This window comes from Penicillium subrubescens (genome assembly GCF_028828155.1).
Source record: "Penicillium subrubescens strain IBT 31985 chromosome Unknown utg000002l_segment0_segment0, whole genome shotgun sequence".
Lineage (NCBI taxonomy): Eukaryota > Fungi > Ascomycota > Eurotiomycetes > Eurotiales > Aspergillaceae > Penicillium > Penicillium subrubescens.
Window position 1 is genome coordinate 1,497,973 of NW_026643152.1, and position 26,493 is coordinate 1,524,465.

Genomic DNA, 26,493 nt, shown 5'->3' on the forward strand with positions numbered 1-26,493 from the left:
TGGGAATTAATTATGATTTCTATCATAACAACCCGATGTCAGCAACCATTTCTTGGTTCAACCCGAGGATCCCGATCTGATCGCGATCCCGTATTTCAAAGCTCGAAATATACGGTATGTTTCGTCATACACCCTCAATACCGGGTCGATCGATCGGAAAGCTATGACCTTTTACGTTTAATTCTAATCTGCGGGTGAGACCTAAACAAGCGCCCTTGGTTTTTAGGTAGAAAGATTGTTGTTAGAGCTGCCCTTGCAGCTACTGTAGCTACAATCAGCGGTCCTCGGTTGGATTGACCAGTCCCTTATCAAAAACGGGGCTGATCACAGCCTCCACCAAGATAACCAGTTATTGCCTTGTTGACGTCATCCCTTCCTTGATCTTTTGACGACGGGACCATATTGACACCGATCGGATTTAGTCTACACCGTTGATTTGTGACTTTGTTGGTTTCCCTCGGGTGTTTCTATAAGCTGTTAAATCGTCGCTACCATGCAAATGAGGACAACAGATGTCTAGTCAAGTGCACTTAATATTATAGCGATCTTCATAGATTGCGTTCATTGCTCTCATTCAGTATATAATTATCCGTTAACTAGCTCTGAAAATGCCGTGATAACATAAAACACAATGGCAGACTAAGACATAGAATGCACACTCTAATGATTCACATACATCTCCCGCCATGCAAGCGTCAACCTCCGCCACAATGGTACTTTGAGCTTTCCCTCTATCTTGATCGAGTCCTGTCGTGCCTTGCGAACCATCTGTCCAATCATCATATAACTCTCCACCGTAGTCTTGATAGGCCCTCGAACATCTTTCGGCAGCTGGTCAATCGCCTCCACGCTCGATCGATGAGCACTGTCTGCCTTTGCGAGCATCTGCGATTCGCATGTAGCTAGCGCGGGATCCTCCGGTCTCTCTATCACATCAGTGGGCGTCAATCCTTTCGTCTTCAACCACGATGATGGAATGTAGACTCTCTTAATCGCTGCGTCACGCTTGATGTCACGCGCAATGTTGACGTACTGCAACGCCTGCCCCATTTTCTGACCTGCATTTATAATCTTCTCTTGCTGGGCAGCGCTGTATTTTATTTCAGAGTGACTGAAGACCAGTTCCAGGAGGCCGGCTGCAACGGTACCGGCTACGCGCTGAGCGTACACTTCCAGGTCTGCTTCTGTCTCAATAGGGAACTCACGGTCTTCCGGCGAAAATAGAAGATCTATTTCAAACCCGGACAAAAGTTCAAGCAATGGAGCCAGACTGAGACGAGAAGCAGGTAGCAAGGCGATAGAATCGAGCAGTGGGGACGAAACTGGGCCTTTTTTGTCTTTAAGGTAGTCATATAAAGGCTTCTTCGGACTTTTGGTGGAGAAACGCCAGTGCAAGACTTGAGATGCTTCTTTGATGCTCTCTTGGGCTTTTTCACGGCTAGGAGCCTCGTCGACCAAATCGTCGATGACTCTGCAGAAGGAGTATCTGTAACGTCGTTAGATTTCCATAAAAGCCTGGTAGTGAGTAGAAGAATTGACTGACAAAAAGATGAGATCAACTCGGAGCCCGTCCTGGAACATTGCGCTTCCCAGGTACATGCTCTGGCTTTTGCGAGACAGCTCTGTCACTGCCGCGCGTAGTCCGTCTAAAAAACCAACGTCGAGAGGCTTTCTCTTCTGGGCCATATATGACCAAGCGATTTGACCCAATGAAGGAAGAGATCTTCCAGGCAACTCCGAGGTAACAATATCATACTGGGCCAAAGCAACGGCGTGGTCCATTGTGACCATACCAAGTACAACCATGACATTGCTGAGGAAAAAGAATGTCGCTTCCCTAAGAAGAATTAGCTTATGAATATCCTGAACGAATGTTGACATGAGCATACTCGATGTCCAGGAACCCCCAGAATTGAATGTCCAACTTTGTGCCGTGTTCAATGACCCATGTGCCACGCTGAAGTGACAAAAGGTCTACCAACCATAAATAAAAGGTTGGAATCAAAATTGGCACGAGAATTTGCTTTCTTGGCAATGCGAGCAGAAAGCTCCCACAAAGAGACCTAGTAGATAATCTGATCAGCCTCGAAGCTCGCAGTGATTCATTCTCGATATCCTTACCATTGGAACAAAATCACCGACAGAGCCCATGTCAAAATCAGACCCATGTAGGTCAACTTGTTCTCCGTGAGGATGCACAGCGCACCGAAGGCAATTCCGCCAATGATCGTCGCGGATCCAACATTCTTGCTGAATTGATGAGCGTGGTCAAGCAAATAAGCGGGAAGAACCAAATGCTTGGTGAGAATAACATAGAGCAAACTGGTGCAGTATGTTTGAATGACGAAGAAAAATAACTCCTCAATCGGGATGTCGAAAAAAGTAATGCCGACCACAGCATCAGCTGGGTAGGTCCAGATGCGATTACGAATTAAAAATGAATCCCATGGTATCGTGGCGATGATTGCTACCTGGAGAAGTTATCAACAACTGCCCAAATAATGAATGTGAATATCCCTACATTTATCAGGATAGATATCTTCCAGATCTCTATTCTCGTGAAGAATGGCCAATAAGCCACTGTGAACAAGACTGCTGGAGGAATGGTCCAGGTCAAGTGCCTAGAAGAGAAAGTGATTAGAAGCTAGGGTGCGCGACTTGAATCTGAGAGACAAACACAAGCCAATAATCATAGCCCATATTGAATGAAAGAGAACCCTTGATAGCGCCGACTGACTGGTGGTGTGAGTGGCATGTCAGTAAGAAAGAAGGGACGTCGTTCTTCAAAGGAGTTTAATCGCTGACTACTACAACCACTACTGCTAGCCCGGTTTCTAGCTGTAAGAAAGGATGTCCACGTTAAGAAACACGGCTTAAACCTTGGTATACCGGGAGCCGAGGAATTCGCCAAAATGACCGATGTTTTGCCTGCCATTCAATGCTGGGCTAGACTTGGTTTTCGATCTCGCTGATAGAATGTCGCGGATGTTCCAACTTACAGCGCGATTTACGGCTGAATGCGATCGACGGCGTAAGGTAAACGAGATCTAGTCAACCTTGTAACATGGAGTTAATGACAAATAATCTTCTAAGTAGCAATTCTAAATGTTGGTCAGTTAGGAGATACAGCAAGGAGCTACAAGAGTACAATAATGTAGCTAGCCGGCGTGTGTATTGATAATACGCTGTATTATTTTCCGTGGATCGATCGATCGATCGTGATCTACCGCTACAGCTCGAGGAAGCAGGTTTAACTGCATAGCTAGGCTACCAGCCTTATCCCTTGGCCTGGTTCTATGGTATTATTCTGTGGTACTCTCATACACGATGTAACAATGACCTAAATTGGATAACGGGCTTCGAGGTCGGCTTTCGATCGTAAGCAGGAGGAAAGCCCAAGATCACAACAAGATCAAGAAGATCGGCTTTTGGAACCCCCGAAGACCGTTTCACAAACAAAGCGGATGGCAAGCTCACATTTGCCATAGTGCGATCATTAACAACAGCACGCCAAGTAACGCAATTCGTGGCCAAGCTCGCCAAAAGCCAGATGCAGTGGTCTTGCCGAGATCCTTCTTGCCATGAGAGCTCCCGTTTTGCCAAGCTATAGGAATTTCCAAGTCCTGCAGGATCCTTTCTGCAGTAAGTTTAGCGCCCGACAGGCATGTTGGAACACCAGCTCCAGGATGCGTGCTGGCACCGACAAAGTAGATCCCATCAATGAAGTCATGTTTGATATGCGGTCGAAAAGCGAGGATGTTGAAGAAACTGTGATTGAGTCCAAACACAGAGCCCCGGTCGGAATTGAACATATCTTGCCAGGTTGGTGGTGAATGAAAGCTTTCGTGTTCGATTAGGGCTTTGAGTCCCACGATTCCTGTTCGTTTCTCGATAGCTGACAGTAAATACTCGCGCGTGTCTGCCACCAAGCCATCGATATCGTTTTCTTTGGGAGTCTTCGATGTGTCGATATTGTCAACCAGGATGAGGACCATCACTGTGTCCTTCCCTTCTGGTGCAGCTGAAGGATCTGTTCTCGATGGCACATGAACATAGAAAGAGGGCTTTGACAATCTATTGCGGTTCCAGTATACATCTGGAAGTTCTTGTCCAGATGGCTGTCCCACGAACATGTTATGAGATTCGAGTCGTGGTACCTTCTCAGACAATGACCAGTAAAAAGTAATAGCACTGCATGAGATATCCTCCTTCTTTCTTGAGACAGTCGGCTTCGAGTTGTAGGATGGGAGAAGCTCCTGGTATGCATAGAGCAGGTCGGCATTGACGACAACAGCGTCAGCTTCGATAATCTCATTAGTATCTAACGAGACACTTAACGCCTTCTTATCTGAAGAGATAGCAATGCCCTTCACTGGACATGCGAGATGATAGTTCGCACCCAACCTTTTACCTACGTCGGCCAATGATCGCGCAATCTACTTGTATCAGCATAGTTCCCACCACAAGATATAGATAACATACTTGATTAAATCCACCACGAGGATACCAGATTCCGCCAGTAAGCTCAGTATATTGGAGGAGCGTGTATGTGCCCGGTGTGCCAAATGGCGACATACCAAGATACATACTGGCGAGGCTGAACACCTGGCGCAGTTTGTGCGATTGGAAAAGGTAAGAAACCCTTTGCCATACAGTGTGGAAAGGGTGCAATCGAAACAGGTAGCGCAGAAAGGCCGGCCTCAGGAGTGAGATGAAGCCAGGGAAATCTTTTTTCAGCACATGAATCACACTCTGATGATAATGTTGGTGGGATTCTTGTAGAAAGGCAAGAAAGCCGTCGAATCCATGTCGGCTATCATGTCGCTCTAACTGGCGCTTCATTCGAGCAATATCGGTAGATGTCGTGAAACATTCGCCGTCGGGAAACCAGAAGTTGCAATTGGGATCACATTTGAGAAGGTCAATACCTTCTGAAGACATTGATGTTCCCAAATGACGAAACGTTTCCTCAAATATCTCAGTCATGAGCAATAGAGACGGCCCTCGATCAAAGCGCTTTGAAGATATGTCAGCACTAGGTTCGCCGACTGACAATGTGCACTTACGAAGCCATCGTGAGTGATGTTACTACATTTTCCACCCACAAAATCGTTCTTTTCGTAGACAGAAACTTCAACTCCGCATTGTGCTAGTCTCGCTGCTGTCGCGATACCTCCAATTCCAGCTCCTTGAAGGTCGTCGGATTAGCCTTGTTCTCGAAGTCTGTAGTAAAGAAGTATCTCTCCTACCTATGACGATCACCTTCTTCTTCCTAATCGGGTCCATAGTCAGTTCAAACTTCAAGTTCCGATTTCAACTAGGTGTAGCAAAAAAATGTTCTTGTTTATGCGACCACAAACCATCAAACTATTAAACCCTTGGTTAATGGTTACTACCAAGTCCAGTCCATTCTTTGATCCTGACCTGACAGGTGTAACTCCGCGTGGTAATATTACCGAGCGGAACCCCGATCTGGCTCCCGATCTGAACTGGTTAGTTTGCCACCGATTGATCACCCGTGCTTCAGGCCGCTACCAAAGAACCATCACGTCAATATCCCGTCCGCCTAGACCGCCAAGTAGTCTACAATGGTAATATCAGATGCTCACTCCACGTTGGTTCCTAACCGAAGCTGACCTTCAACATTTACCCCTCGGTAAAGTGGCTTGGTAGTCTGGACCAGGGGTAGTCAGGTCACCCGACTCTCCAGATCGGTACCTTTTTCCCCACTACTAATACTGATAAGACTGCACTAAAGAATAACTCTGTGTTTTGACGAAGCTGTCTAGGCTCAGCCACCACTGCTGTGACGTCATCGCTTGTGGTATCGTTCAACCGTCCCATGCAAGGGCCATACTCCTTGAACGCACTGTGAGAACGCACTGTCACTAGAGTTGAAGTTTCCAAGGACAGGCCCACATCGGTATCCAAAGACGTGCCTATCAACTTTGATATGAATCCCCTCGTGTTATACATAGAACAGGATTCGAATTGAGACTATGACTGAAGCACAGAAAACTTCAACAAAAACAAAGCATCGGTACACTACATTCTCCCCATAGCAGTAAATCGAGAGACAAGCTAACAGAATCCAAGTTGCCTGAGTGGAAATTTCGCGCCCATCCATCGCCAACTTCCAATAACACCATGCACATACACTGGAACTATCCCTGTCGAGTTCCACGGTGGTCAATATGTACGAAATGGCGGAAACCCGAGCTTCGGTGATCATTCATCAGAGGATGTCCACATGTTCGATGGCGACGGCATGCTGAGCGGTATCTGGTTCCAGCTTGATAACCAGACAAAGACCGCTGAGCCATGTTTCGTGAACCGGTACATATTAACAGATGTCTATCTTGGGGCCAAGTCGATGCCTAATTTACGATTGCCTATACTACCGAGTATCGCAACATTGACTCATCCATTGAGATCTACAATTGGGACATTTTTCAGGCTTTGCCGATTTCTGGCCCTCATAGCGTGGTCTTTTATCAGCGCCGACAAGCACAAGATTCGCAAGATTAGTGTTGCGAATACGGGTATTACCTACCATGATAACAGAGCGTTGGCAACGTGTCAAACGGGGCCGCCGATGAGAGTTCAATTACCCGGTTTGGATACGATTGGTTGGTTTAATGGGGATTCTGCTGTGAATGAAGAGGAAGTCTCGAGACAGGATAAAGATGCCTTTGGGTGCACTGGACCATTTGGTTTCCTGAAAGACTGGACGACAGCTCACGTAAGTTCTCAACTCACAAATCCGAGCCCGCAAAGGACAGACCCACTTACGTGCTCGAAATAGCCTCATGTCGATCCAGTCACAGGGGATCTCATCTCATTCCAATCATCTTTCCTACCACCATTTGTATGGTACTCTCTAATTCCCAAAACAACAACTCCCAACTCACAAACACACGCATTACACGCCCCAGTGCCAGGAGTATCAATCCCAAAATTAATGCACGACTTCGGAGTTTCCCCAACTCACACCATAATCCTGGACCTCCCCATGACCCTCGATCCCACGAATATGCTCCGAGGCCGACCAATAATCCACTACGATCGAAACTCACCATCCCGATTCGGCATCTTTCCTCGCCGAAATCCCGAACAAGTCCGCTGGTTTGAGACAGAACCATGCTTCATTTTTCATACCGCCAGTACCTGGGATGAACCTGCTTCAAAAATTAATGAGGACTGCAAAGTTGAAGTTGAAGCTGTTAGTATGGTTGCTTGTCGATACACGAATGGCAACATGCTTTATTCCATGGGTGCTATCAAGCCGATTGAGAAGGAGAATTGTGATAGTCAGATATACTATTACCGATTCCTTCTTTCTGACACGAAGAAAAACATGATAACACAACAAATGGCTCTATCTGCTATACCATTCGAAATGCCAATCGTTCCGGCGATTTACGCCAACACCGGTCCAAAGTTCATTTACGGGTGTTCTTCGCGAGATGCGATATTCGGGGCTGAAACCGGTGAACCGATGAAAGTTGACTGTCTCGTCAAGATCGACGTACAGACTTTAATCAGTCGGGGGATAGACGAAGACACCCAATCCATTGACGGCTGCGTCGACAAAAGAAATATTCAAGAGATAATATCCAGCGAAGATCCAGAAGATCCGATCAAAATCTTCCAAGCTCCGCAGGGATGGTACGCACAAGAACCCCAGTTCGTTCCGCGAGAGGATGCAAAGGAGGAAGGTGATGGGTACCTTTTGACTTTGATGTTTGATAAATCTCAACTAGACGCGGATGGACATGCTAGTGAAAACACCAGAAGTGAATTGTGGATTATTGATGCTCGAGATATGAGAACTGTGGTTGCGAAGATCTTTCTTCCGCAGCGGGTTCCTTATGGGTTTCATGGGCATTGGTTTAGTAGGGAGGAGATTGATAAGCAACGACCGTATGTTCGTTTACGAACGGAAAAGAAAGAAGAGCCGAAGGGAGAATGAAGCACTTGAATTTGCGTATGGAAGGCACATGTACACCCGATTCAGCAAGTATAATCAATCATCTGCTATCCATCTGGACAGTATACGGTTAGGCTAGAAAGTATCACTACTCGCAAGAGAGGTCGAAAGACCAGAACCTCGAATGTTCATTGATGCATTTTAAGAAGACACGGTCTATACAAAAGAGAGAGAAAAAAGATTCAGATCAAGAAATCAACGAACCGAAAAAGGGGGTAGGGTATCGGTGTATCTCTAAACCGGCTCAAAAATCACGTCCGGAAGTTCAAAAGTTCCCATGCAAGCCGATCGGGCCGGTCATCAACCGTCGCAAGGGTCTATTCACAGATAGACGAGAAACAACGCTGCAAAAGACACTTTAAGAAAAAGGAAGGAAATGAGATGGGGATATATACACACACACAAGATCAACATGAATATGAACAAGACTACTTTAGTCGAACATCTTCTTCATGAACTTGTGCGCGAGCTCGACACCAAGGCTGGAAAAGAGAGAAGAAGGAATTAGCTTTGGGTTTGGGTTTGGATTAGACTTCCCAGGAACAAAACTTACAAAGTAGCCGCGTTGGCGGGCACGGCACGAGCCAGAGCAGGACCGAAACCAGGGAAGAAAGCCTTGAAGCCACCGCTAGCATACACAGTCCTGATGGTGCCGCCAATAGTCGGCTTGCCCGGTGCGCTCTGCAGACGAGACTTGATCGTATCAACGGGGAAAACGGGAATCCACATGGCAATACCAGCGGCACCACCCGCAGCCACAACCGCCGTCAGGGACAGCTCGCCAGTCACGTTGCCATCCGCATCCTTGGGGGTCAGAGTGCGCTTAATATACTCGTACGCGGCGAAGTAAGCCGCAGAACCGGGACCATCACGAGCCAGCGTCATGGCGCTGCCGCGGAAGACACTGCGGATACCGCCCTCCTTGTACAGCTGGCGCACGACATCCACACCGCCAGAGTACTTGGGCTTCTGGCCGGGTGGGGGCGGGTTCTGACCCTGGATCTGAAGCAGGACCTTGACACGCTCGAAGGGGGCGGTGATCAGGGTCATGGGGATGGCGGAGAAGAAACCGGCAGCGGAGATCTGAGCAATGGAGTACTGGGGGGTGCCGTTGACCACTGGAACGACCGAGGTCTTCTCAACCAGGCTCTTGCCCACGTCGTAACCCTACATTATTGCGTTAGATTTGAAAACCCCACACTCGAACTTGGTCACGTAGACGCGACAGACGGAAACGTACCCAGAAGCTGACAGCAACTATGCAGAGAGGCCAGATTAGCACAAAATTCCCCTCGAGCCTCGCATATCATACGAAAAGCCATTGCAGCTCTGTGGGAATCACTTACACATCGGAGTCACGCCCACCAGCGGGGCAGACACACCGGCGTACAAACCCTGTCCACATGCGCCGATTAGCTCAACAGTCCAATTCCACCATCCAAACAGTAAAAACAAGAAGACATACCCTCGCCAAACCCTCACGAGCGACGGTCTTCCGCACCACATCCATAGCGCCTGCATAAACGCCCTTTTCGGCGGTCTGCAGGCGGACCTTGACCAAGTCGAAGGGATGTCCAACGACAACAGCACAGAGACCACCCGCAGCACCGGCCGCAAGCGAGCGGAGCTGCGCAATAGTCTGGTTCACAGGCTTGACATCCAGAGCCTTGATCTCATCCTTGAGTTCTTGTGGGGAAGACGCGGAGGTCGACATGATTGCGGGCGGGCGGGCGGTTGAGTGGGGGAGGAGGAGGGAGGGAGTTTCGGAATTGAGAATCCGGGGAGAGCGCGACCGGGGGAGGATGAAGAGGGGAGAGGGGAGGACGGGAGAGTAGAGGGAGGGAAGTAAGGAGAAGTGAAGAGTGAGAAGGAAGAATGAAGAATAAAAAAAAAATGCAAATGCTAATGCGAAGAACAACTTAATCGGCTTAGCGATGACGGACCGAAGCCGAACGGCGGCTCAGTTGGAACTTGGAGGAGAAACTTCCCCGGACAACTGCAATGAGCCTCGGCTCGGAGGCGGAGAAACTGGGTTACCGTTGGGAAATTGATCCACCGAGGATAAAGAGAAGTGTACCCGAGGAGTATAATAATATGAAGTTCAGACGGATGAATTGTGTTCTTGAATCTGCAGTATTTGAAGATTTACAACAAAAATATGCTCAGTTTAGTGTGTCCGTGGGGATTATGTGCCCCCCCCCCCCTCAGCCCTTCGGAGAGCGCCGATCCGGATGAACGGGAAAGTGACTGCTGGCGTTGCCACTTTTCCGGCGGAATCATGGAAGAGCTAAGGCCTCTACGAGTCTGGGGTCTGATGATCGATGATTATTCTACAAAGTGAAATCTATCTTACTCGAAACTACAACATGCATACTCTATACTATATGCATGTGTATTGAATAGAATTAGGGTCCGCAATCACATGTGAGAAGACGCCCGGCACGTGCCTGGGTGGAGCATGACTTCATTAGATCGGCATTAACAGCGACATACTTCGTAGTGATAGTGACAGTGGTTCATAAACCACATAGGGGGAAAATACACAGATCCCCTCTCAACGTCTCAAAATGGATTCTTAAGGTTCGAAGGAGGATCAAGGTCATGTCTCAAGGACATCTTACAGCACAAACAGGGCAGCCAGGCCAAGAGCGCCAACAGCGCCAGTTCCGACAGTGGCCATGGGATGAGCAGCACCAGTACTGCTGCTAGAGGGAGCAGCAGTGTTCGAGCCAGAACCAGAACCAGAACCAGAACCGGTGCTCTGCGAGCCAGCACCAGACTCAGTAGCAGAGCCCGAGCCGGAGCCCGAGCTGGTGCCAGTCGAAGAAGCCTCAGAGCCGCTAGCGGTGGTAATCATCGTGGTCGCACCAGTGCCGGTAGTCTCAGTGCCAGTAGCCTATATCATGGATTAGCAAGCTGAAAAGATGGTCTGGGATGCTCAAATACTCACAGTGGCGGTGCCGCTTCCATTGGAGTTGGTGCCGGTCGTATCACCGGACTGAGTACCAGTGCTCTCACTGCCGGAGCCAGTGGTAGTGGCCGAGCCCGAGCCCGAACCCGAACCTGAACCACCGGTGGAGGTCGAATCACCAGAGTGAGTGCCGGTGCTCTCGCTGCCCGAGCCAGAGGTAGTCTCGGAGCCCGAGCTAGAACCCGAAGAAGTGCCGGAGCCGGACGCGCTGGAACCCGAGGAAGAGCCTGAGGAAGAGCCCGAGGAGGTGCCGCCTGCAATGATCATGGTCAGCGAGATGATTCTTTCTCTTCATCAATATGGGATAAGCCACGAGGGAGACATACTAGGGCACGAGGCAAGGGCCATCTTGACAACAGTGGCAGAATCATCGTTGGGGCAAGCCTGGGCGGTGCAGTCGCGGACGCCGTACTCGTAGTCCTGGTTCCTGCACAGGCAGGCCAAATCACCAGACTGGCAGTTGAGCTCGGAGGCCTTGGCGTTCATGTTGTTGATGCACATTTGCTGTTGGACCGTCACAGTTTAGTATTGACTCGACAAATGCATCACCAGTGACGTATGATGAAGGGCAAAGTGGTACATACCGCGCAGTCCGAGGCGGACATCTCGGCAGCAACCATGCTGGTCGCAGCCAGCAGGGCGAGAGCAACGCTTGAGAAGGTCTTCATTGTGATGATAGTTGAGGGAGGGGATAAGATGTGTGGATATTGGTATGAAGGGTAAGGAGGATGGAGGATAGAAGATAGAAGACAGGGATGAAGGAAAAATCAGTGTTTGTGAGGGCTCGGCGCAAGGTCTTTTATAAAATAAAAACACCCAAGAAAGGAAGGAAGGAGAAGGGGGCAAATGAAGATTTGGTACAGGGCAGGAACGCCCCAGCTGGGAACCAAACAATCGATCTGCAAGTAGCCTTTTCAGACTTTCAGACTTTCAGTCCCTCAGAGACCAACCAAATGGCCCACTGGGATGAAGAAAAAAGACACTAGCACCAGTCTTAGGCTGAGTTTGGGTAGGTCCATCAGAGCTCAAAAGAGGAAGGACTGTCGCGGACAAGCGAAGCTCACATTAAGCCTGAACTCTCCACTCAGAGAAAACCCCAAGCCACGGTGATCAGCCAAGTGGATTTCCTGCGGCGGAGACTGTGAGGCGTTTGCTTTTTTATGGTTGCTGCACTCTTTTTCGACTCGGATTGGTCCTGCTTGTCGTCCACCTCATGCTGCTAATCCTGCTTGTCCTGCTGTTGCTGCAGGACCTGCATCAACACTTCCAAGCCACGTTGGCTGAAGGGGAAACACCCAGCACGGCCTGGAAGGGACTGAGGGAGGCAGCACAGAAGTTCATCATGAAGTCATTGGGTTGCAGGGATCATCAAGGATGAGCATTGAGCCCTGGAGAAGCCCCGAGATCTGGTTCTCGATTAGGTAGAGATCGACTAGCCGAGATGAATAGTGGTCCTGGGAGGTGATCTTCGTAGATCTGATAGGCTCGTCCGATGGAGCCAGGGCCATAGTGGAGTCTTCGAGTCTTCTTTGAGGGAGGCAGGGATTGTTATTCTTATTTGACTTTCCGATTTTCCATCTTTCAGGGTTTTGGGGTGTGTCCTTGGGACACGACCTGTGTGATTCTTCTCCCCGAGGTGATTGATCTATCGCACAGGATGCGGGGTCTGAAGACGTCGTGAGAGTCTGGGATGTTGCTGGGATCACAGAGACGCAGACATTGATAATTTGAACATGCGTGCGTCACACCGTCGGGCAGAAGAGTGGGCAAGTCAAGTCCTGCTGGACCTAATGATCATGACTGGATTAGCGTTGCCCCGGGAATCTCAGCTCCAAAACTCAATTGCAAGTGCCGTCATAGTGGAAAGTCGGCATTAAGTGATTAACCATGGACTCCTTTCCAAACACATGGCTTACTCCGCACGGGAAGAGGAAGTAATGCAACTCCGAAGCGAGATATCATTATCTCTTTCATTGTTATCACAGTCATTATTCAATTGCTATACAAAAAGGCAAAAAGCAATTCGGAGCACTCATCGCTTAGAATCAAGGCACCGAGTGGCGGTGATCGACCCCAGTTAAGCCCAAACAGCTCAATCTCGGGCCCAATCTAGCCGAATAGTCAATGGATCCCTCGCAAGCTCCGATCGCACTATTGAATCCTGTGAGTAATAGCCATTTAATACATCCAGTAGCTAACTTAAAAGAGTAATTTGGTCCCCGGAGTCACCGCAAGTGTGGCTGAGCACAGCCACAGTGTGAAGCCATCAACAGATCCTGGAGTCAAGATCAAAACACAACAACAATGACGGAGAAGGCCGAATATAGTGGAGAACACTCACTGTGGCGTCTCTTTTCTTTCTTCGACGGCATCATTATTAATATATTTTAATATCTTAATTATGGAGTACTTTATTCCGAGTCTTCAGTGACATACCTTGGTGTCGCACATCCTCGTTACTGGGCCAGGCTTGCTTACCTCTGCAGTTCGGAGGAAATGGGGGGTGACGTTATGCAGGTTGATTTCTGAATTAATGCTCCAAGGTTGAGGCTTTTGATGAATATTATATCTGGCCATGTTCCCTTCTCCTGCCATTTCCATCATAATGATCACGATGGGAACCCGGGGCCATGTGCTTCCAACCTCAATAGACAATTAGTAAGCCTTGAATTGAGATCGCGTCACCTCCATATTTCAGTAGAAACCCCCCTTTGAGACTACTGTGTATGACTAGAGCTACTCGATTAGAGCTACAGGCCAACATCATCCTTTTTATGGTGAAAATCCTGATCAGGTTTATGATCAATCAATAGTCAGACCACATGGCGACCGACGCGCAACAGGAACATGTCTGCGCGTCCTGCTTGAAAGCTTATCAACGGCGTACGTGTGATTCTGCTCGGGCGCATTGCATTTACATGCAACAAGAAAAGCAAAATTGACAGAGATAATCCAGACGACTTGCTGCTTCGACATCGACGACGATGTCGAGGTCTCAAGAGACCCCCCACGAGGCAAAAGGCCTGCAACGCGTGCGTCCAGGCCAAAGCTAAATGCAGCTACTTGCAGCCGTGTATGCGTTGTGCTGGGCGGGGGATTTCTTGCACTTATGCTTCCCTGTCCCTGAGTCATGGCGAGTACCAGTCAGTGCTCATCGATCAGGAAGGTCGCCAAGACGCGCACCAGACCAACTATCCAGACACTTTCCTTGAGGACGCTCACGATCCCGAGTGGCTGGTCGACCATGTCACTGGGGACCTGCCTTCGTTTCAGCTGTCCCCGTCATTAGCCCGCACTCCAAATTTCATGGATGCAGGCCAGCCTCCAAATGCACGGCACCCGATGCAAGGAGTCTTCGCTGACATCGTCTCTGACCCCGCGGCGGTTGAACCGTCGGCCTTCCTCGACTCCCTCACGATTCCACGCCTGGCAGACCTAAGCTCCCCTGAATCAAGTATCCAGTACCCATTACGGGACTTGATCCGAGTCTTGGAGCAATATCCAAGGAATCTCCTGCGCGATGATTTCACCCCACCCAGTCTCCATCGCAGCCTCTATGACGAGAACGTGCCCGACATAGCGACACTAGCACGAACCTCCATGGCGGTCTGCTGTGGTAGCGCAATGGAGACCGCCGAGGGTGCACGCTTCGCAAAACACGCAATGGAAGTAGAGCGACAGCGACTCATTGCGTCGTACCGCACATATAGCTGCATGCACCAGTGGGATGCGTTGCATGCCATGCTCGTGTATAGCGTCCTCGAGTTGCGGGCATCTCTTGCCGAGGGCAATGATGGCTGGAAACAAAAGTCCTGCTCGAAAGGTCTGAAAGCTCCCTTCTTGGTGAAGATGACTCGAGATTTTATTCGATCACATACCGTACCGGAGGAGAATTTGACAGCACAGGCGTATACACCTGTACAATCGTTCCAGCAGTGGGCGACTACCGAGACCGCACGGCGGACCATCTTCCTTGCGAACATTGTGCATTTTCTAAGCAATCATGACCCGGAGACGGGCGAGCCTTCTCCATATTATGAGCCTTTGGATGATGAACTAGTGCTCAGTATGCCCCTGCCTTCCGCTCATACCATGTGGGCTGCTCGGACGGAGCAGGAGTGGAGGCAGGCGATGAAGAGCCTCGAAACCGCCTCGTCTCCGGACGGCGAGTATCCTTCTTCAGAAGTCCATCCGGCCCAAAAGGGTCTAACTTTGGGATATTACCTTTCAGAGTATCCGCATGAGACTTTACACAATTACCTGAAGTATCATTGTGGCCTCGGTAGTACTGATGAGCTTCGGAGTTTCATCGTTCTGTGTGCCCTCAAGCAGTTCGATCACATACAACCGAGTCCGTCCTCCTGAGCCTCTAGATGGACACTTATTGACAAAGAGAGTCCATTAAAGTCCGATATAATTTGTCAGCTCTGATCTCCTCTTGCTCTTTTAATGAAGAGCACAAAGTGTGGCGACCGGAGTTTACTGGTCGCGTCCATCGAACTCCGCCCCCATCACGGAGCTTCATGACCTCCATGACCAACCCTCTCCGAACTGAGACCAACTTTCTCCGGATTAACAATCAAAGACCTTGCTGCAAATTATAAAAGCTGGCAATCCGTCCACAATGAGCCTGCATCATGCAAATCCTCGGTCTATTCAAATTGACTGGTGCATTATTTATCCTGAGCATGATCTCGCGAGTCGCAGCTGCAATGGCTTCGGAGAATATCTTTAGGCTGTCCAGCCTCGGCGGTCTCATTGTTGGGCAACACTTCCAAGCGAATGCCGATGCTGGTGAACACGATACCAAGCCCTTGAAAGAGGCCTGGGGCCTGCGAGCGGGAGTCTACACCCCCCGTCAGCTGGTAGAAGGCTTCGCTCCTCTTCTTGACGCCGTCGTTTTCCGTCTAGGAACCGATCCTCCAAATTCGAAGCCCGCCCGTACACAGCTGTTAGACAACGTCGCTGCCAACCTAGCTACCGACACTCGTGAGAGTACCCTCCGGCTCGTGGAGCCCCTCGACATCTCACGGCGAGAAATAAAAGACCAGGCCAATCGCATTGGCAAGACCCTCGTACAATGGGCACGCGAATCCAGCTCCAAATCGTTCAATCCGGACATGTCCCTACGCAGTCCCTGCGAGGGCCACCTTCTTACTCGCCCGAATGTGGACCTGATGTTCGGCGATCGAGCTGCACCACCTTTAATGCAGCTTTTCAATGAATACATGCATCAAATGGTTCTGCTCCGCGATGCCCTATTGCCATTCCAGAATTACCAAGACGTGCTCATCCCGGTGGATCGACATGCAAGAGGTATTCGACACCTTGAAGCTGGGAGGAGCAAGTTTCTCGCGGAGGTTTTGACCAAACACGCTACTCAGCAGGGCGTCATTGCGTATGCCAAAGCGCTACTTGCTCCTGGGTTACTCTCCAACCCTGCGGTGGGATATGGATTCCAGTACGCGCATGGTACTGTTCTACCAGCGTTCCTGGCCGGGGGTCCAACTTCATTACACTTGCTTCAGTATCTGCCTACAAAGATTGATGAAACCACGACGGAAGTTTCTTTCGAGTACAAGTTTCAGGACTATTATTCTGCGCATCGCGGAGAGATTTCAGAAGGCAGCCCAACTCCCGCGTCTCAGATGCAGATCTACCCAGAAACCAAAGCTACCAACGTCAAGAGCGCCGTTATCGACGTGTCAATTGCCTCAAAACCCACTTCATCCCGGCTCTTGGAGCTACGACTTGAGTTGGATAACGAGAAATGCATCAGTGTCGATTTAGGCCAAATCGCACGCGGTCATCGATACTCATATCCGATCCAGAATGCCCCAGACAAAGAAGTCTCCAAATTTACCCCGGAATATATCGTGCATGACGCTCTGCGCATTTTGCAATCTGAAACCGGCGGTTTACTCAGTGCACAGGAAGGAGGTGTACATGTTATTCCCGTCAAGGACCCTGTCATTGCCTTGGCCCTCTTGGGGAAGTTATACCCAGAGAACGTCGTTCTACTTCCTGGAAGTGAGACCCTTTGTAAAGCAGAATCTGCGGGAAAGGGCTTTGAGCCGAAATTTGTGATTTGGGGTGGTTCGAGGCGTGGGGGGGTTAAGGGTGTGTTTGAGCAGTGAGAAGGGTATTTTTCCGAGGCGACTTCTCATATTAGTTACTCAGTATGCTTCTTTAGATCAGTATTTTACTCATGAATCTGATCAATGCTTCAAATTACTAAATGTCATTCCATTCTTGAAGTGTACAAGCCACCTGCAACAAGTCGGATGGAATATATATATATATATATTTCAGAACCTCCGCGATGCCATACATCTCTGGTACGTCAACGACACCAAATCACAGTACTGTATGCAAATGACCTCGCCAACCTTACCCCCACGGAGCATGTGCCCCTTCAATTGGCATGACAATAGACCGCCATTACAATTTACACATATGGCGTTGGTCGTGGCTCTCGTGGGACTCGTGGCGTGCGGGGTTCCCTGGTTGGATAAGGTTAACACGGCTCGGGTAAGGCCTTATGCCTTTGGCCTAGGTATCCATGTACGGAGTACGGAGTAAGTGTGTAGTGAATGACAACCTCGCAAGCTCCGACAGGCAGCCACATTCAAGCTAATGCTTGCATCAATTGCCGACCGAGGGGACGTGCTCGTGTCCGATCATCGATGTCCATTGTTACTGGAACGCGCGGGTAACGAATAATGCAATTGCATCATCCTCAAGCTTTCGGGAGTTAAATTAGTCGAACCAAGGGTGTAACTTTAAAGGATGGTGGACTTTGACCAGGTGCTCGCAACGAGGTTCACTACTCGATGGATTGCGCTGGTAGAGAAGCTTTGATCCCCGCATCTCATCTACACCAACGGTTGTTTTGTGAGAGGCAGCAGTGATACAATGAACTTTAATTATTGCTCAATTGCGATTTATCGGGGCCGGGTATTCGTTTTAATCATGCGTGTTGCACAATGACCCCGGACTGGAGGGCTATCATGATATTACATGACAAGGGTTATAATTACAGTACAACCTGATGTCAAGAATTGGTTTGCACTCCTACATGTCCGTAGATCGACTAATACAATGAAGCGTTATGGTTAATTTAGTCGATATGTGGTTCTTTAGCCCGAGACTAGGCCGTGAATCATCTTCACCGAGCGCGTCCTCTTTCTACAATGATAGGCAGACATGTAAGAAGGTAAGACATCACCGTCTTAGGTCACACTCACATCCAGGCACAGAAATAAATCCGATCCACCATCTTTCTCGAAGAAACCCGCGGGGTCCGAAGAAAAGTTCGTTTTACACCGGCGAGACATCTCAACGTGGCCTAGATCCCGAGAAATAATTAAAATGCACTCGGGTGGGCCGCCAAGATCCGTCCCCCCGAAGTAAAAATTTTCATTCTTCATATCCACCAACCACACCGAGGATGATTGACAGCATGAACAGCTTGTGTAAAAAGCAAAAATTGACCGACGCAGGGGTCGAACCTGCAATCTCTTGATTCGTAGTCAAGCGCCTTGCCATTGGGCCAGCCGGCCGTGGTACTGCTGTGTGACCGTTCGGCCAAGCAGTGCTGGTTGATGTAAGTTGGCTCGGAAATGTGCTACATGAACCAGAAGCAAAGTGAGAATGGATCAAAGGATCTCATTGGTTGGAATACATAGGTAGGCGCGGCGTGATTATGTGCTTCTAGTCGCTTCATGCATATAAAGTTCTAGAACAGTGCGAAACACAAAATTGTACATGATGATCTGCACACGAATCATTTGAGAAGACGGTAATAGGCTAGACGGAAACTTTATGATTCTACTAGAGAATAGGAGGTAGTTGTGGGTAAAATGATTGAATTGATCGTACGCATGATACTCATGCCAGGGTATACACATTCCAAAGGCTATTAGTACAGAAAATGAGTAGAAACAAGAAGGAAAAGCGAGAGAAAGGAAAGAATGATAGTGGTAGTGGTGGTGATGCATGGAAATGCGCCGTAGTAAAATCAAAATGAAGCCAAGCCACCCAAACCAAGCCAAAAGCGCCGCGCCTAAAATGCCATTATCGTGCCGTAAATGCCTAAGCCTAAGCCTCCGAGTCCGAATCTGAATCTGTCACGTAGATCTCAGGGACGGATATCAAGACAGACTTTTCCCTGAAAGTCCCATCTTCCAGGTGGACGGCGCTAGCCCGTCGTTGTTGCCTGTTCTTGCGGAGACCAAGGCGGACGGAGAGTGACATGCACAGGTGGCCGATGACGAAGCCTACCAGGCAGGCAACCAGACCCGCAGCGGCACCAAGGACGGCAGGGAGAATGACGGGTCGCACGATACGCATAAAGGTACGATCACGGTGATGCGGGTGGCGGTGGTGGCCGTGGCCACGGTGAGAGTAGGCCGCTGGGGACCAGTAAGGAGAGAAGATGTATCCGACCTGAGTGACTTCCTCCTTATCGTCTGTCTGAGCGGCATCGCTCGGAGGTTTTTGCGTGGAACCCTCGGTCTTGGTTTGAGATGTTTGAGCGGGTGATGAGATCTGCTTGTTCTCTTTTTCTTTGCTGTGGTTGATGATTCCTGCCATTTGGGTTTGCCAGAACTTCATATGCCAGGGTCGATCGTGGCCCTCGCGATGGCCTTTCCCGGGTTCCATCCGAATTCGTGTAATTCGCTGGCTTCCATCAGGATGGGCGAGGAGGTCCAATACGACGGCGTTAGGAGTGACGGCTTCACCCTGGAGATCCATCAAATCGACACGCACGCGGACAATCTTGGAGGTAGCTCCCGCTTCTTCGGATGAAAGTGGCCGGGCGTGCAGGGAGTAAGATAGTTCGAGATCCTCGTCGCCCACACGAGCATTGGATTGACCCCGATATTGAGGCGCATGTACTTGCATAGAGATAGTCGGAGGGAAGATTTGATCGTTGTTGGCATAGAGGGATCCATTAGTTACAGTCCATTTGAGAGCCTGGGTGGTATATTAGCTTTCGAGATTGCGATTGGCGGATAATTACAGCCACTTTTGACTTACCAGATAGGCATCCGAATCATGTTCCGGGCTGAGCGATGGGAGATATGGCAGATGGAGTTCGTGACCGGTAGAGAGGGGGATCGACGATGCGATCGCACCGACCACGGAGAGGGTTGACCACGGATACAGTCGCATGATGCTTGAATGATACCGATAAGCGCCGGTGGGGGGTGGAGTAGAGTTGGGATGGAAGGCGAGGGATGGTTTCAAGATCGGATTCAGATGAGATGAATGAATGTTGCGACCGAAGGATCAAGTGGTGGTTTTAATAGGAGTCGGTCAAGAACTCCCGCGGGGAAGCAGAGAGAGGAGAGGTCAAGTCAACTTGGGAGGAGGGGAACGGATGGAGTAAATAAGAAAGTCGGGCAAAAATAAGCGTCGACCCAAAAGGGAATATGTAAAGGGAAAAATAAGAATAAAAGAGGAGCCCGTCACCCTTGTCAGCCTTCGTCTCTTTAGTCTCTTTTTAGTCTCAGCTGTGACAAGGCGAATTGGGGGCGGCAATACTGTAAATGGTGATTGGCAACCCCGGCGAGTAGGTTTAGTAGGTTTTCTTTTTGCTCGGCTCGAATACTCAACTCGAAGAGAAGGAAAAACAAATATGAGCTGTAGAATAGGCGAAATATCCGGAGATGATTTCGTGATTACAGTATTTCCGTGGCTGCTGGCGTGCTTTTGAAGGTTTTAGTAGAAAGAAAAGGGCCCTACAAGGCGGAATGTAGGTGCCTGCCAACCCAAAGTTTCGTGTCCAGCGGTTCCCAAAGGGTAAAGCTGAATGGTCAATGGGTCAATGGGTCAATGGGTCATGATTAATCATTAATACAACTGTAAGTTAAACTTCTCTCCCCAAAGTAAGGTTTCCTTGCGGGAGCTCGAGATTCCGGCGAAACACGCGGGACTCGCGGAAGATCTATGCTCTTGAACATGGAGTATTAATAGTATCAGGAAACGGGGAATGTCGTATAGCCATGTGGTCCGCGGGAGTTGATCCAGTATTATCCTACAACTACTACTATCCCTAAATACTCCCGGGTCATCTCTCAATTGAATTGATCATTATTATCTCATCGTTATGCTTGGGGGGTAGAATAGCTCTGTCCTCCTCTCCGTACGAATATTACATAGACATGGGATGTAACTTATTGCTTGCTCCATTAACGTTAGCGGGCAAGCTTTTTGGCCCGAGGGAAAAAGACTCACCATTGGCTGTGCATGTCCCAATGTAGGGTCCGGTTAACAACTGCGATGCACTTGGGGGCAACAAGCTTAGTGCTGGTTGGACTGATCAATGACAGAGCGGGCCATTTGGGAAGGGGCCAAGTTGGATCCAGTCGGGATCTCTTGGCTTGGGCTGGGGGGATGAATCTTCCATACGGATTACGGGCGGAGGTTATACAGTTGGAATACGGAGGCGTCCTTGGCCTTTGGGAGGGGGATCCATTGGGGCGTGGTTGGTTTCACCGTACTTAGCACCTGCTAGATATTGAGACGATGATTGGATCTTTGGGTCTCTTCTTTCTCTTGGTATTTGGACATTGGGAAGTTGAACAGCGAGAACTGAACTCTTCGCCAGGAACCAAGTGCAGTATTGTAAAGTAAGTAATACAAGACCAGGCTGCGAGCACGTTTCTCCCTTTTATTCTTTCGCTAAGTTGAACCCTGCATGTCCATTACTTAGTAAGTTAACCACCGCTCCGAAATCCTCATGAATCGTAGTATGTACAATTCAGTCGGATCCTATGCCGAGCCTTATCCCGCCTCGTGGCTTTCTAGTTTCATCCTGACCCTCCTATCCCGTCTAATCCGATCAATTCCTACCGGTCGCAAAGTGTCTTTCCCTGTGCTCTGTCCAGAGCTGGCCCCCGCCCCCTTCCGACATTCATCTCATGCAGGTGCCTAGCCAGCGGACTCATCGAAAGCTCCGGGGTCAATAACCATCCATAGAATCCAGTCCTCCAGAACCTAATCAGTTTACCACCCTCCAAACGGCAACAACCTAGGGATCGGCATCGCGGCTGTGCTCGTACAGTAGTGGGCCGACCACCGCTAAACGGCCGGGGCCTCAATGTCTTACCATAGCTAGCCCGAGACACCTAACTACAAACTTACTAGTCATTGGTAGCAATCGCTAATGATAGAACTAGACGGTCATAGCCGACGGCGATCCCATTCGATACGGGATAGCCTTGTGAAAAAAACTTCACAAACTCGATGATACCCTCTCCAGGCACCCAAGATCGTCGCCCGGAGAGCTTCGCCCGAAGCCTCCACCTTCCTCCGTGGCTTGCTGCATCGGGGACGCCTTTTTCAAAATAAGGTGCACGCCCAGGGTCCAATGTCTCAGAAATGCTGCTGACTGGCAGAGATTGTTTGCCTTTGATCGTTCAGATAGGGTATAGTTCATTATGACTTGTAGGTTATTGGATAGGTCTGAACTTTGAAGTTACATGCAGTAGTAGGTCACGAGATGTTTTCAATGAAACTCAAGAGCTACTAACGTTATTGTATGTACTGCTGCATGTTTGTCACGACATCACGTTGACAATGGCGGTGGCCCTCGCTTTTTATTGCCTCAACCATGTGTCTCTGTTACGCTGCGGACCCCAGTTTTGAGACCTTACGGACCATAGAAAATTGCGAGATCCCGACCGGCCTTACAGAATTTTCAGTAAGAAAATTTCATACACCCTTGGCTCTGTTACCAATGCATGCACCTTGATAAGCTGGCCCCCATTATGCAGATTACTCGGGGGCCGACTTTTCTTCTTGAAGGGGCCCATTGGACCCTTGCAAGTGTGACCAGAGGGTGCCGTGGATGTAATTGATTCTTCATGGCCCCAGCCCCGATTCCTGGCGAGGGGCCGTCATGTTTCCAAGAAGTTATCAGAACAGACTCCCGATCAAACAAACACTGGAAAGAGATCAGTCATTCCAATATGAAAGCAAGCTTTCGTGCCCTGCAGATGCGCGGTGGGGCTGTGAGACACGATGGCGAGCCCCGTAAAGCTGTGCTTCGGCTTCGCCTGGCCCAGGAATGACCCCTTCAATCTCGACCATGCCCGACCGAATTGAGATCCGAGCTGAGAGGTGTGTAGGACGAACGGTCAGCGGTCATTCGTGAACTAGGAGACTCGTATTAGCCCTGACTGTACTCTGTACTCTTGAATACCTTTGCCCCGCAAGGACTCAGATCAGCTGGAGATTTCGCGAATCATCCCTTTCTGTATGGTATGATACTTATTAGCGATCGAGATGTCTCCTAATAATCTTCGAGTCTGCTGTTGTTGGATTCATTAATTATGCTCATACCGAGTTCAGCTTAGCACCAAGCAAGTTTAAGACTCCAGTGACTCCACGCAGTCAGTCCCCAGGGGCGGTCGACCAGGCTCCTCGACCAAGACTGGAAATTATGGCGATGATCAGCAAGATGTGACTCGGAGTTTCCTTGACCCGGGAATCTTCTCCTAAATATTGATGATGTCCGAATCAATAGTTGTACTACTCAACTAGGTAGTGAGTGGGAACTTGCCCAAAGAAAAAATAAGCGCGAAGCTGCTGCGGCTATTATCGCTATCTAATGTGGAAGCTTCCTTGGTTGACACCTTGGGCAACTAATAAATGAGTCGGTCATTCCGAGTGATCATTGTAGAACAAGCCAGTGTAACTCTCTTGATTTTCTCGTCTTGCATCAATTAAAGCCTTGTTAGTAGCATTATAGCCTTACTCATTATGTACAGCCTTGTCAAATTATGGGACCCAGATACGATTCGCCCAGCGGGTCACTTTGCAAACCCACCAAGTCGCATTGACAGTAATTAGGCAACTACTATAATAGGTTTCATTAAGGTACATACAACCCCATAGACAGCCTCATTTCTGTCCAACGACAGCTCATAGATCCCAGCTAAGACTTCACTAGGTAAATGGCGCAGTTTGCCAGAACCGACAGCGCGGATTATCAGTCGGGTCCCGCTCCGGGCTGATGGTATGGTTGCCAATATTCATGAGCGAGCCTCGTTGGCCATAACGGTGGAATGCTGGACCCAGAGGTGAGCTGGGTTCGCCGCACTGCGCAAAGCTGGTGAAGTAATCCTGCATAACCTCCGCAACGGTGACGTTTTGTACACCGAGAATTGACCCAGTGGCCGAGGAACCATTGTTGTAGAAGGTGTATGAAACGTCCTGGCCGTGCAGTGCAGGCGAGATACTGAACTCGTACGCAAATGTCTGGTTGTGGAAAGCTCGATTGAAGTAGTCAGTGTTGCAGACGAAAATGAGATCCGAGATGGCTAGCGCGGCGCGGGTGAGCGAACTGGTATACCCGTATGAACCGTCATACTTGGGTGGGTAGAGCACGTTCGAGATATAATCGCTGACGTTCTTCTTCATGTAAGGGAACTGCTGATGAAGCAATGCAGTCAGACCAGATTCGTTTCTACTATCAGGCGAGGTAAACACCAATCCCTCATCGGTATTGTGTCCGACCATGATATTCAGGTTACGGTCGAAATTGCCCTCTGCAAGGAGTTTTCCTGGTAACGCGGGAACGAAACTCCCATCAACGACTGGCCCATAAATGAAGGAGCCCCATTCCGACTTGGTGGCGATTTGATAAGAGTTTGCAGCGATCAATTTCTCAGATGACAGATTCCGAGCTTCTTCAATCGTGCTGACGTTCAGAATTCCCAAGAATTGCTGCAGAGTCTGCTCGGGTTGTTCGTCATCCATTATGGGAACCCATCCTGGGCTTTGAATGATAGCCTGCTTGAACGGGGATGGTCCGGCATTTCCTCCATATGCCGTGACTTGGTGCATAATCGAGCCTCCTCCAGCGGACTCGCCCATGACCGTGATACGTGTGGGATCACCACCGAACAGGTGAATATTCTTGTATACCCAATCCAGAGCGAACCGCTGGTCATGAAGTGCGGCATTGGCGGTTCCGTTGGCGATGATTGCATCGCCTGACAACCAGCCAAACGCGCCGAGCTAAAACGAGACCAGATTAGATGGGACTTCAACATTTGGCGAACACCAATATTCAAACTTACTCGATAATTAAGCGCAACATATACGACGCCGTCACCGACAACCTGACTTCGCTCGATCAAACCTGTCGGGTCATTGGAGCTCTTTTCGCCTCCCACGTATCCACCACCATATATCCACACTAGTACCGGGGCTAGCTTGTTCTTTGGCACGAACGATTTATGCTGCCCACGATCGGTGTGCTTCTTCGCGCGATCGAATATCTTCTGAGGAACAACCACATCTAGAAACAGGCAGTCCTCGGCTGTTCGTGGGTCCACCTTCGCTGGCTCATAGGTATACGAGGAGATATTCGTTGACTTGGTGAAGGTTGTGTTGTACAACAAGCTTAGGATGAATGCGGGCTCAATGTCATCTTCCCATATGGTACTAGCCTGAGGACATATCCGTCCGACATCACCGGTTTGAACATGTGTGCGGTTCTGCTTTGGAAGAACAGGAGCTCGCCAGCGCAGGTCGCCTAACGGAGGAGCGGCATATCGAATATTACTAAAGTTATACAGGCCAGAGGTACTCTGTCCATCCTTGTCAAACCAATTTCGCCTTGGAAAAGCAAGTGAAATATGCTTACATTTAACGAAATCGCTTGATGCAATTCATATCCGAGATCGACGACGGGGAGATCAGACGCGTAGCAGGCCAAGGCCAGTCCCAGCAGAGAAAGGACCACCTTCATCTTCATAGCAGACACACACGTCGCAGAATAATCAAGAACCCGGCCATCCTGTCTGTCCGGGACTCCCGGAATCTATATAAAGGCCGTTCATGGCAAGGCTCCTCGCCGGATCAGCCTCGGCCAAGCTGCGCGGGGCAAACGGAGGATAATTCCAATATGTCACCCTGACATTTGTAAGTTCTGTTCAGTCAGTAAAAGGCCCTGAAGGCTGTGGGGCATCAAGGATTACTATGACCGAAGTGGACATGGCCGGTGACCATGACGTTAAGTGACGAGGCATCGAGAGATCCGAGCTCCATTGCCTCCACAATTCCCACGCTAATAATCTGGGGAAAAGCACTGGAAGCATTCCCACCAAGGAACTGTAGCCTGTTGTCATGTCCTGCTTATCTCGATGTGGTTAAGCGTAGTGCTCGGCCAACACAAAGTGCGGGGTTCGCCCAGCCACCGCGCAAGGAACGCACGAAAGAGTCTACATCACCGATTGGTTGAACCGGATTGATGTTGTCGGGATCTTTATCAGAACCGATGGATCAAGACGAGGAACGGATTTCGGAGGCAAGGCAGTCCGTTACACGAGGCGGTCAACGTGCAATTGTAGCATTCTCCACGTCACACAGCTAGACTAGTTTTCTGTCACATCAAGAAACAAACAGCATTTTACTAACTAACGGAAGATCGGTCATTTAGTTTAGCTCACTGATTGAATCTAACTACCCCGAGCTGATCGCGGGAACCTGCCCATGGTTTCCAGTTTTCTGCGCA

The 26,493-nt window shown here is 49.4% G+C and overlaps 9 protein-coding genes across 9 annotated transcripts; 3 read left to right on the plus strand and 6 right to left on the minus strand.

Annotated features, from left to right (window-relative positions):
* Window positions 1-660: 660 nt before the first annotated feature.
* N7473_001925 (Bifunctional lycopene cyclase/phytoene synthase) lies at window positions 661-2,700 on the minus strand (the record flags this gene model as incomplete). Its single annotated transcript, XM_057147865.1, has 6 exons — window positions 661-1,486; window positions 1,544-1,837; window positions 1,890-2,063; window positions 2,122-2,471; window positions 2,522-2,621; window positions 2,678-2,700. 6 exons carry the CDS (start codon window positions 2,698-2,700, stop codon window positions 661-663), a joined length of 1,767 nt encoding a protein of 588 aa, XP_057011519.1.
* Window positions 2,701-3,400: 700 nt separating this feature from the next.
* N7473_001926 (phytoene desaturase family protein) lies at window positions 3,401-5,460 on the minus strand. The gene is made up of 4 exons (XM_057147866.1): window positions 5,250-5,460; window positions 5,067-5,188; window positions 4,483-5,016; window positions 3,401-4,436 (listed from the first exon to the last, which is right to left on the minus strand). The coding sequence occupies exons 1-4, from the start codon at window positions 5,284-5,286 to the stop codon at window positions 3,474-3,476; spliced, it is 1,656 nt and encodes a 551-aa protein (XP_057011520.1). The 5' UTR covers window positions 5,287-5,460; the 3' UTR covers window positions 3,401-3,473.
* A 353-nt stretch (window positions 5,461-5,813) lies between these two features.
* On the plus strand, window positions 5,814-8,010 carry N7473_001927 (carotenoid oxygenase family protein). Its single transcript, XM_057147867.1, has 3 exons — window positions 5,814-6,040; window positions 6,097-6,742; window positions 6,806-8,010. The coding sequence occupies exons 1-3, from the start codon at window positions 6,000-6,002 to the stop codon at window positions 7,970-7,972; spliced, it is 1,854 nt and encodes a 617-aa protein (XP_057011521.1). The 5' UTR covers window positions 5,814-5,999; the 3' UTR covers window positions 7,973-8,010.
* Window positions 8,011-8,423: 413 nt separating this feature from the next.
* N7473_001928 (carnitine:acyl carnitine antiporter) lies at window positions 8,424-9,704 on the minus strand (the record flags this gene model as incomplete). The annotated part of the gene is made up of 5 exons (XM_057147868.1): window positions 8,424-8,472; window positions 8,544-9,157; window positions 9,231-9,247; window positions 9,337-9,385; window positions 9,456-9,704. The coding sequence occupies 5 exons, from the start codon at window positions 9,702-9,704 to the stop codon at window positions 8,424-8,426; spliced, it is 978 nt and encodes a 325-aa protein (XP_057011522.1).
* A 903-nt stretch (window positions 9,705-10,607) lies between these two features.
* N7473_001929 (CFEM domain-containing protein) lies at window positions 10,608-11,629 on the minus strand (the record flags this gene model as incomplete). Its single annotated transcript, XM_057147869.1, has 4 exons — window positions 10,608-10,886; window positions 10,941-11,215; window positions 11,288-11,465; window positions 11,546-11,629. 4 exons carry the CDS (start codon window positions 11,627-11,629, stop codon window positions 10,608-10,610), a joined length of 816 nt encoding a protein of 271 aa, XP_057011523.1.
* Window positions 11,630-14,014: 2,385 nt separating this feature from the next.
* N7473_001930 (uncharacterized protein) lies at window positions 14,015-15,326 on the plus strand (the record flags this gene model as incomplete). The annotated part of the gene is made up of 2 exons (XM_057147870.1): window positions 14,015-14,034; window positions 14,090-15,326. The coding sequence occupies 2 exons, from the start codon at window positions 14,015-14,017 to the stop codon at window positions 15,324-15,326; spliced, it is 1,257 nt and encodes a 418-aa protein (XP_057011524.1).
* Window positions 15,327-15,598: 272 nt separating this feature from the next.
* N7473_001931 (uncharacterized protein) lies at window positions 15,599-17,098 on the plus strand (the record flags this gene model as incomplete). Its single annotated transcript, XM_057147871.1, has 1 exon — window positions 15,599-17,098. One exon carries the CDS (start codon window positions 15,599-15,601, stop codon window positions 17,096-17,098), a length of 1,500 nt encoding a protein of 499 aa, XP_057011525.1.
* A 1,716-nt stretch (window positions 17,099-18,814) lies between these two features.
* On the minus strand, window positions 18,815-20,640 carry N7473_001932 (uncharacterized protein). The gene is made up of 2 exons (XM_057147872.1): window positions 20,004-20,640; window positions 18,815-19,940 (listed from the first exon to the last, which is right to left on the minus strand). Exons 1-2 carry the CDS (start codon window positions 20,136-20,138, stop codon window positions 19,062-19,064), a joined length of 1,014 nt encoding a protein of 337 aa, XP_057011526.1. The 5' UTR covers window positions 20,139-20,640; the 3' UTR covers window positions 18,815-19,061.
* A 3,278-nt stretch (window positions 20,641-23,918) lies between these two features.
* On the minus strand, window positions 23,919-25,728 carry N7473_001933 (uncharacterized protein; the record flags this gene model as incomplete). Its single annotated transcript, XM_057147873.1, has 3 exons — window positions 23,919-24,992; window positions 25,055-25,567; window positions 25,624-25,728. 3 exons carry the CDS (start codon window positions 25,726-25,728, stop codon window positions 23,919-23,921), a joined length of 1,692 nt encoding a protein of 563 aa, XP_057011527.1.
* Between the last annotated feature and the right edge of the window lie 765 nt (window positions 25,729-26,493).

Bases quoted from the DNA above. Each gene is read 5' to 3' on its own strand.
- N7473_001926 (XM_057147866.1), bottom strand. From the start codon at position 5,286: ATGGACCCGATTAGGAAGAAGAAGGTGATCGTCATAG. The intron at 5,017-5,066 runs GTAAGTGCACAT...ATATCTTCAAAG, and splicing joins ACATCACTCACGATGGCTTC to CGCTTTGATCGAGGGCCGTC. The intron at 4,437-4,482 runs GTATGTTATCTA...TGATACAAGTAG, and splicing joins CTCGTGGTGGATTTAATCAA to ATTGCGCGATCATTGGCCGA.
- N7473_001927 (XM_057147867.1), top strand. From the start codon at position 6,000: ATGACTGAAGCACAGAAAACTTCAACAAAAACAAAGCATCG. The intron at 6,041-6,096 runs GTACACTACATT...ACAGAATCCAAG, and splicing joins TCAACAAAAACAAAGCATCG to TTGCCTGAGTGGAAATTTCG. The intron at 6,743-6,805 runs GTAAGTTCTCAA...TGCTCGAAATAG, and splicing joins AAGACTGGACGACAGCTCAC to CCTCATGTCGATCCAGTCAC.
- N7473_001932 (XM_057147872.1), bottom strand. From the start codon at position 20,138: ATGCGACTGTATCCGTGGTCAACCCTCTCCGTGGTCGGTGCGATCGCA. The intron at 19,941-20,003 runs GTAAGTCAAAAG...TATACCACCCAG, and splicing joins ATGATTCGGATGCCTATCTG to GCTCTCAAATGGACTGTAAC.